The sequence below is a fragment of the Schistocerca americana genome, chromosome 1 (assembly GCF_021461395.2).
Source record: "Schistocerca americana isolate TAMUIC-IGC-003095 chromosome 1, iqSchAmer2.1, whole genome shotgun sequence".
NCBI classification, from domain to species: Eukaryota; Metazoa; Arthropoda; class Insecta; order Orthoptera; family Acrididae; genus Schistocerca; species Schistocerca americana.
In genome coordinates, this window is record NC_060119.1 from 836,677,927 (window position 1) to 836,687,586 (window position 9,660).

Below are 9,660 nucleotides of genomic sequence, written 5' to 3' on the forward strand. Positions count from 1 at the left end.
TCACATGATCAGATCGGAAGGAGTGAAGACTGTCTCTTAAAAAGGCATTAAGAGCATTTTTATAAGATTTTTTAAATAGATGTACTTTGCGTTTCTTTTTTATGGTTGTAGATGTTACGGTATTCAGCCAAGCAGCAACTGCCTTGTGGTTGCTAATCCCTGTATTCATCACAATACTCACTATTTGTCCAGGATTATTTGTTGCTAAAAGGCCAAGTATGCTTTCGCAAACCATTTACGCTTTGAGTGGGCTCATATTCTGAGAAAGCATTCAGAACAATTTCAGATGACGTTTTATGCCTGCCACCAGCTTTAAATAGGCTATATAATTTTTCCAGCGTATCAAGGGTAGATTAAAGTCACTACCAACTATAATTGTATGAGCGGGGTACTTATTTGAAATGAGACTCAAGTTTTCTTTGAACTGTTCAGCAACTATATCTTTTGAGTCGGGGGGTCGGTAAAACGATCCAATTAATAGTTTAGTCCGACTGTCAGGTATAACCTATTTCACGCGAACTATCTACTTCAATTTCACTACAAGGCAAACTACTTCTAACAGCAATAAATACTCCACCACCAGCTGTATTTAATCCCTCCTTTCTGAACACTGTTAGATCGTTTGAAAAAACTTCGGCTGAACTTATTTCTGGCTTTAGCCAGTGCTCTGTACCTACAACTATTTGAGCTTCAGAGCTTCTTATTAGGGCTTGGAGCTCTGGTTCATTCCCAACACAGCTACAACAATTTACAATTACAGTACCAATCGTTTACCTGCCCCCTTTTAGATGGACGTCCTTTTTGTGGTTCCCTGAGACCCCCTAACCTAAAAAACCGCCCAGTCCCTTCCACACAGCCACCGCTACCCCTGTAGCCGCCTCCTGTGTGTAGTGGACTCCTGACCTATCAAGCGGAACCTGGAAACCCGCCACCTGATGGTGCAAGTCAAGGAATCTGCAGCCTACATGGTCACAGAACCGCATGAGCCTCTGATTCAGACCCTCCACTCGGCTCTGCACCCAAGGACCACAGTTGGTTCTATCGACGATGCTGCAGATGGTGAGTTCCGCCTTAATCTCGGAAGCAAGACTGGCACTCTCTACCATTTCCGCTAGCCACCCAAAACCAGACAGAATCTGCTCCGATCCAAAGTGACACACGTCATTGGTACCGACATGAGCCACCACCTGCACTTGGCTGCACCCTGTTCTCTTCATGGCATCCGGAAGCACCCTTTCGACATTCGGAATGACTCCCCCCAGAATGCACATGGCGTGCCCACTGCCTTCCTTCCCCTCCTCGGCAGCCATGTTCCTAAGGGGCCCCATTACGCACCTAACGTTGGAGCTCCCAACTACCAGCAAACCAAACAAAGAAGAGACGTGGCTATTACCAAAGCTGAGAAGACTATAAAATGTAGTATCCGGGTACCGGAATCCATGGCGCCTTCTCCAGGTTCTTATGCTGAGGATGCAACTAAAGCAGCTAAAACAAAGTCTTTAAAGACATTGAGATACACAACAACCATAGAGTTGTTCAAATAAACAGTGGCCCGTTTCACTGAATTCTTGCTGAAAATCTCAAACACTGATTTGTTGCCAGTCTTAGCCATCCATCCAATGTAGGTTCTCAGACCAAGCAAAGCAGCAAAGAAAATGAAAAGAAACAGAGGACTGAAGTATTTAAGTATTATTCAAAAATCTTGCTCTTTTAGAAAAAAAAACACTAACCACATGGTACTGACATAATTTGTGGAGATAGGAGCATCTCTAATATATGTGAGGTTTTCCGACTTCATGCTATTTCAGTTGCCTGAGACTGCAGTTCTGTGTGTGTGTGTGTGTGTGTGTGTGTGTGTGTGTGTGTGTGTGTGTGTGGGCACGCGCGCGCATGCATGTCTATTGTTGACAAAGGCCTTAATGGGCAAAACCTGTAACTGTGAGAGTCTTTTTGTGGTGCCTATCTGTGACTCAGCATCTCCGTTGTATGGTCAGTAGCAACTTTCCTTCTCAGTATATTGTTAGAAAATACATTCTGGTATTCATGGAAATATGGACACAAACATAAAACCTAAAGACCTTGAACAATTACAACAAATAATTGATTCAATTCCAATTTCCACATTTGAATGCGAAAGAACATTTAGTGCTATGAATGACATTCGCACTAAAAAAAGGAACAGTTTGTTGGCAGAACAAATTTTCCTAAGAAGTGTTGATCCACCACTGGGAAAATTGAATCCAGTAATTTATGTGCAGCCTTGGCTCAGGTCAAGAAGAAGATCAACTGGAGAAACAGCATGCTGAAAATGTGACCTGCTTAACGAAGTCCACTATGAGTCCATCTGGAACCTCCTTAAGTGATTTTTGTTCAGTACTGCCTAAATGTTTTTTCCATCTACAGCACGGTGAAAGAGTAACCAGCCACTATATAGTTAAGGCACTGAGCAATCAGCAGGCACATAACAACGTTGAAAATGTCGCTAAGCTTTTGGACAATGTCCTTTTCTGCAACCAACGAAAACGTGTATCGCTGCCAGCAGCATTATCCCTGATGGCTACATCATCCCTATGTTGCAGCCTGACTGGAGTGAGTGGTCTGGTCTTGTTGTGTGGAATGAGTGAGAGAAACAAGATGGTGAAGTGGTGACAGGAAGAGAGGCTGATGGATAAGAGTGAAAGGAAGCAAAGGAACAGGCATGTGACATGGCACACAAAATAGTGGATACGGTTGGGGGTGGAGGGTGGGTGATAGAACTGAGGAAGATGAAGACCACAGAGAGGAAAGTGAGAGTGTACATGATAACTGTGTGAAATTTCATCCAGAGATGCTGGTCTTGGTGAGGAGATCCAGGTGGCAAAATTCATGAAATAGCCATTTAAACTGAGTATTTTGTGCAGCAGCTGGACAGTGAGTTTAGCTCTTGGCCACAATTTGACAGTGGCCATTCATCTTGGCGGACATATTAACACCTGAATCTCATTGTGCCTGAAGTACATGAACAGCTTTCTATTCCAATATCTCCCTCCTTTTGAACACTGGTCATGTGATTAGCGTCGATACACACAATAATGATGATTATGAAACAGAACTGATCAAGTTGCTTTATGAGAAGAGCTCTCACCAAGTACTGCAGCATCAAGGGTCATCTTCCAGAAAGATGAGTACTGTGCAATAGGCTTTAGAACTGTACCAGTTTCTTAGCCACTGTGGAATTTGGAAAAGTTGAAGGTAAATGTTATTTAGTGGATCCACCCCTGCATTTTTCATAGTTTATGTAGGCCTATATGATAACACACCAAAATACTTTTGAGACTTATACGTTATCTAATGCAGATTTTCTGTCATTTTGGGCCTTTTAGGGGTGTTTGGACTGTGTGTGTGTGTGTGTGTGTGTGTGTGTGTGTGTGTGTGTGTGGGGGTTGTTTTTTTTTTTTTTTTTTTTGGGTGGGGGATTTGCTATAGCATGAACATAAAAATCACATTATTATACTGCAGATAATTCTGTTACCACAACCTCCCTACCACATTCACATTTGTTTGCCAACTCAGAAGGAAATTATCACCTTCCAACCTAACCTAGACTTCAGGCTACACTACAAATTAGTGTTGCCACACCAACCATTTCTCAGGTCTACTATCCACATCTACATCTATACTCTGCAAACCACTGTCAAGGGCAAGGCAGAGGGTATGTCACATTGTTCCACTTATTAAGGTTTCTTCCTGTTCCAGTCACATAAGGAGCACAGGAAGAATGACTCTTTAAATGTCTCTCTGTGTGCTGTAATTATTCTTATTGTCCTCATGATCCCTATGTGAGCGATAGGTAGGGTGGTTGTAGTATATTCCAAGACTCATCATTTAAAGCTGGTTCTTGAAACTTTGTTAGCAAACTTTCTCAGGATAGTTAACATCTTTCTTCAAGAGTCTGCCTATCTCTTTCTTCAGCATCTCTGTGACACTCTCCCATGGATCTAACAAACCTGTGACCATTCGTGCTGTCATTCTCTGTATATGTTCAATATCCCGTTTTAGTACTATTGGGTATGGGTCCCATACACTTGAGCAACATTCTAGAGTGGGTCACACAATTGATTTATAAGCAATCTCCTTTGTAGACTAATTGAAGTGAAGTGCACAAATTAACGTTTCTAAACATTTAATGGAAGTTGCCAATCTTTGCACCCCCTTGAAGATCTTATCAAGATCACACTGAATATTCATGCAGCTTCTTTCAGCCATTACTTCAGTACTGATAACTGTATCATCTGCAAAAAGGCTGACCACAGGGTCATTAATATACAACATCAACAGTAAGGGTCCCAACACAATTCCCTGGGGCACAATAAATGACACTCGATTCAAGATAACATGCTGTGTCCTCCCTACCAAAAAATCCTCAGTCCACTCACAAATTTCACTTGATACCCCATATGATTGTACTTTTGACATTAAGTGTAGGTGTGGTACTGAGTCAAATGCTTTTTGTAAATCAAGAAATACTGCATCTACCCACTGCCTTGATCCAACACTTTCAGTATGTCATGCAAGAAAAATGTTAGTTGGGTTTCATATGATCAACATATTTGGAATCCATGCTGGTTTGCATGGACAAAATCATTCTGTTTGAGATACCTCATTATGTATGAGCTCAGAATGTGTTATAGAATTCTTCAACAAATCAGTGTCAAGGATATTGGACAGTAGTTTTGTGGATCACTTCTACTAGCATTCTTGTACATGGGTGTGACCTGTGCTTTCTTCCAACTACTGGGCACAGTTTTACATTCGAGGGACCTATGACAGATTATATTTAGAAGATGGCTAACTCAGCCACAGACTCAGTATAAAATCTGATAAGAATTCCATCAGGCCCTGGGGCTTTGTTCAGTGACACTAATACTTCTTTCACTTATCTTTTCAGTGGTAGAAGGATTAAATCAGAGCAATTCTCCTGTATTTTCCTTTGTAAAGGGACATTTGAAAACAGAGTTAAGAATCTTAACTTTTGCTTTGCTGCCCTCAAGTTTAGATCCTGTCACATTTGCCAGGCACTGGATATCAACTTCAGTGCCTCTAACAGCCTTTACATATAATCAGAATTTCTTTGGGTTTTGTGAAAGATCATTTGACAATATTCTGCTGTGGTAATTACTGAAGGCTTAATGCATTGCTCTCTCGACAGCCAAACATGTTTCATTCACCATCTCTCTATCCATAGCCACGTGCTTTGTTTTACACCTATTATGCAGTAGTCTCTTTTCTTTAGAAGTTTCTTTACAGTGACTGCATACCACAGACGATATCTCCCTTTATGAACTGTTCCACTGGGTACATATCTATCCAGTATATGGTCAACTATTCTTTCAAATGTGAGCCATAGTTCCTCTACATGCTCCTGTCCTGCGCTGAAAGTTTCAAGTTCCTCATTAAGATATGAAACTACTGAGTTTTTATCTAGGTTACTTAACATATATTTTTCTGCTTGTTTTAGTTGTCGTTTGTACTTTGATAATCATTGTTGCTACAACAGCATCATTGTCAGCAATACCAGTTGCGATATGAACATCCTCAAAGAGGTCAGGTCTGTTTGTTGCCATTAGATCCAATGTATTTCCATCATGAGAGTGGGGTTCCAAAATATCTGTTCTAAGTAGTTTTCAGAGAAGACATTTTGTAATGTTTCACAGGATGTCTTATCATGCCCACCACCGACAAAACTAATTTTCCCCAATTGATTGTTGGACGATTTAAATCTTCACCAATGCTTATAGCATGACTGGTAGACTTATTTATGTACAAGAGAACTGTGGTTTTCTGTAAAGTTTTCAGTTGGATCAGGAGACGAATCTGGTGGACAATAGAAGATTCCAATTACCATCTTATGCCCACTCCGGTCTTGCCCAGACAATCCTACATATAGCTTCAGTTTCTGTCTTGTTGGATCTGAGTTTCTCATCCACTCCATCAAATACACCAACTCCATTTCCCATTTGCCTATCCTATGATACACACTTAAACTTTTCCCAAAAATCACACCACTATCAGTTTCAGGTTTCAACCAGCTTTTTGTACCTAGTATTATGTGAGCTTCATTGATTTTCGGAAGCACTTCAAATTCTGGCACTTTGTTGTGAATTCTTAGGCAGTTAACTACTAGGATAATAATACTCTCACCTGTCGGGGGGGGGGGGGCATTTCTTTTGAACTTACACTGATATTTCTGGGTTTCCTACAGCTATTGTTATCTGGATAAGATGGAGAGTTGCCTAAACTAAAAAAAAAATCCTTGCATGCACCCCATACACAGTCAGCTACTTGGGTAGGAGGCTCTGATATATACTGCACACATGACCATTTAGGGGGTCCCTACAGTTCTCAACCCTAAGGCACAAGTCCAGAAGAAGCAGCTTTGCTTGTTACAGAACCTTTGAAGTCACTGGCTCAGTTCTTGCACTCTGCTCAGAACCAGAGTACCAAGATCAGTTCAGGGAAAAATGCTGCAAATTGTGAGCTTCATTGAAACACTCTGTGTAAGGGTGGTCTTCTCAGCCTTCTCTGCCAGTTGCTGGAATGACCCAAGTGTGACTTCAGAGCCCAGACAACAGGCATCATTCGTTCTAATGTGCACCACAGTCTGTAGTTTGTTGCACCTTGTTCCCTCAATGATTGCCAGTATAGCCTCTTCAACATGTTGAATGAGGCCCCCAAATGGGTTCCATTAGTTGCAATATGTTTGAACTGCTGACGATTAATAGATTCCCTATCCTTTTGCATTTGCCTCCTCTCTACACATGACAAAACAGGTTTCCCTAAAACAGATAAAGTGAGTCCTTCTAGCTTGGTTTCAGTTTCAGTGAAAGACAGTACCTCAAACATGTTCATTAGCAGGATCAGTATAACACCCTGGAACCATCTACTCTATAGGATGCCTGTATCTACCAATTACACACTACTCACAGTCAAGTACGACAGACCTCAACCTTTCTGCAGAGCAGACAGGATCCATACTACAGGACAGTACCTGAGGTACCTATATGTGCTGGTACCATAGTTTCACGACTCTTTGGGGCACTTCCAACACTCCAATTTGCAGCAGCAGCCAATAGTTTGACAGTAGTCAGTGTGATTTTCAGTTGCTTGTGAACATTAATCAATTCACCCTGTGTTTGAGAACAGCATTCACAGTTGGGCTGCATTTTGGCTGGTGTAATTCTATTATAAGACAAATAACTGTAAACTTTAAACTAAGCCAGCTGCTTTTCATCTGTTGAGCTAAAATTTACTTCTCTTCTATAAGGATTGAATCAAATACACAAAATGAGATTTCTATTACGGCAACAGAAAAACCTACGGTAAAAATCACTTTTTTCCTAAAATTTTTTGAGGTTAATAATAGTTGTTAATAAAATCAAAAATAGAATTAATTAACACAGTTAACTATCACACTCTACGCTAAGGACAAATAACTGGATGCAAATTCCATTCAGCTATGCAGCTTTTATTTATTAGAAATGTTTGTTCATGTTAAAACGCTATTGGTATATATCATTACGGGGCAGAGTTAAGGATACAACTGGCTTTCTCAAAGGGATGATTCTTGGGAAAAGTATGCAAGTGAGCCTCTGTGAAGTTTGGCTGCGTAAGACAGAACTGATAACAGCTGGAAGTTTTAAGTGAATGCATGATGTGCACTTTAATAAATCACATATTCCATGTACTACTGGTAGGCAAATGTATGAGCTCAAGTTTCAGAATATTAACACTTCTAATATACCATGAAACAATACTTTCAACATCTAAAGTGCTATGTATTGCGTAATTTGTTATGGTCCTTATTTGTCTCAACTAACAATGTGTAATTAGCGCACACACACACACACACACACACACACACACACACACACACACACACACACACTCTCTTGTTGACCATGTAGACTAACTACTACGAGTGTCCGCTGGTCATATACTTCTCACAAATTTCTAAATTTTTTAACTGATCTATCGTCTAGATACAGCTGTCTCTAACAAACAATTGCCCGAAATTATGCTTTTCCACTATTTATATTACATTTCTTGGTAAATGCAGTCTCTTACATATTAATACCGGTAACTGTACTGATACGCACGATTACTGCTAAAAATTCGAACCTAGTGGAGCATTTTATCAGTTATAGTTAATATCTCTTAACGATAACAAGAAGATAGAGTCTTACATGAAAATGTAAATTCACAGAATGAACGTCGCCTACCTTGATATTTCCCGACATGTCATATTTAACAGGGGCAAATATACCTCCAAACCTATCTGAAACAATAAACATTGAATATAATTTGAATATTCAAGTCATACATAATTACGAACACAATTTTGCAAGATTGTTTTGCCATTTACAACAAAAGTTTCTGAAAACACCTGATTCTTACCAACCAATTCGACAACGCCTTTCGACGCCTCTAAGAAGTTAGAAGTATTAATTTTCCCTCCAATAACATCAGGAAAAGGCACTTGCACTGTTGTAAAAAAGTTCTTTCTTCCATGAGAAGATGCTTTATTCGTCGGACTAGACATTTTGTACACGTGTATCAATTTTATCACAACACTCACTAACTTGGTAAAGCAGAAGAATAAAATGCACAAACAGCAGCCGTTTGGCCTCCAATCGCTATCAGTCCGTTATCTCCTGACCAGCATTTTCTCCGATCGTCGCCACAGAAAGCCATCACTTCATCTCGGAGTTAATCAGCTGTTCGCTGTCAAAATAAGACCATAGTTTCCGGCCGAAAGATTACGCGGTATTTTTGAACTACAGCGCGAGTTTTTCCTTGAAGACACAGCACAAAAAGAGAATAAACCGCATGTAAAATATCATCTTTATCTCTCAATAAATGCATAATAAAACCAAATAATACTAAGTTGACGTCATCAGACTGACTACTTCAATGAGTTATTATACTATTGAAAAAGCGACAGAATACTAAAACGATTAAATCATTTTAAGTGAAAAAGGACAGGCGTGCAAAGTGCTCATTGCCACTTCGAGAAAATTAATAGAGTGCTCGCACCAGAAGTGTAACAAAAGGAAGACAAAAATATTTCTGTTGGATTCTGCTGTTCCGATCGTATTCGGCATTGTCAAGTGCATATGTATTAGGGGCGCGTCAAAAATAATCACAAAATTTTGTACATATTGCAGGTGTGTGTAATCAATAAACATGTATAGTCATATGCACAGGAGCAGTTTATTCTTGTAGCACTTGGTACGAACCCCGCAGCCTCACAGTCAGGTCTTTCGGGGGAAATTTTGTATTAAAAATAATAATACTGGTTAGGATTATGTAAGGATGATTGTGCGGTATTTTTAAGTACTACAAATAACAGATCCCTAATTAATCAAATAACATATTACATAATGGCACTAGGGTTTTCTTTTTTTTTTTTTTTTTTTTTTTACATGCTCCATGCGACTCTGGTCTGCTGTGCATTATTATTGTGAAAGTGCGGAACAATACTGTCGATTGAAATTATTTGGTTTATGTTTTTAACATAGCTCGCCTAACAATCATAGGACTGACCATACCCGTGCGGCGTGCACCAAAGGATCTGAGCGGAATAGTTAGACAATCAGCTGATCTGACTTAAGGTTAGTGATT

At 39.9% G+C, this 9,660-nt stretch overlaps 1 protein-coding gene across 1 annotated transcript in view; it reads right to left on the bottom strand.

Annotated features, from left to right (window-relative positions):
* The window catches only part of LOC124613198 (glycolipid transfer protein), a 75,000-nt gene extending 66,168 nt beyond the window's left edge, over nt 1-8,832 (bottom strand). The window contains exons 1-2 of the mRNA XM_047141863.1: nt 8,434-8,832; nt 8,259-8,314 (exon numbers count right to left, since the gene is read on the bottom strand). Coding sequence (XP_046997819.1) covers nt 8,259-8,314; nt 8,434-8,578 — 201 coding nt within the window. The 5' untranslated portion in view covers nt 8,579-8,832. The remainder of the gene's footprint in view (nt 1-8,258; nt 8,315-8,433) is intronic.
* Between the last annotated feature and the right edge of the window lie 828 nt (nt 8,833-9,660).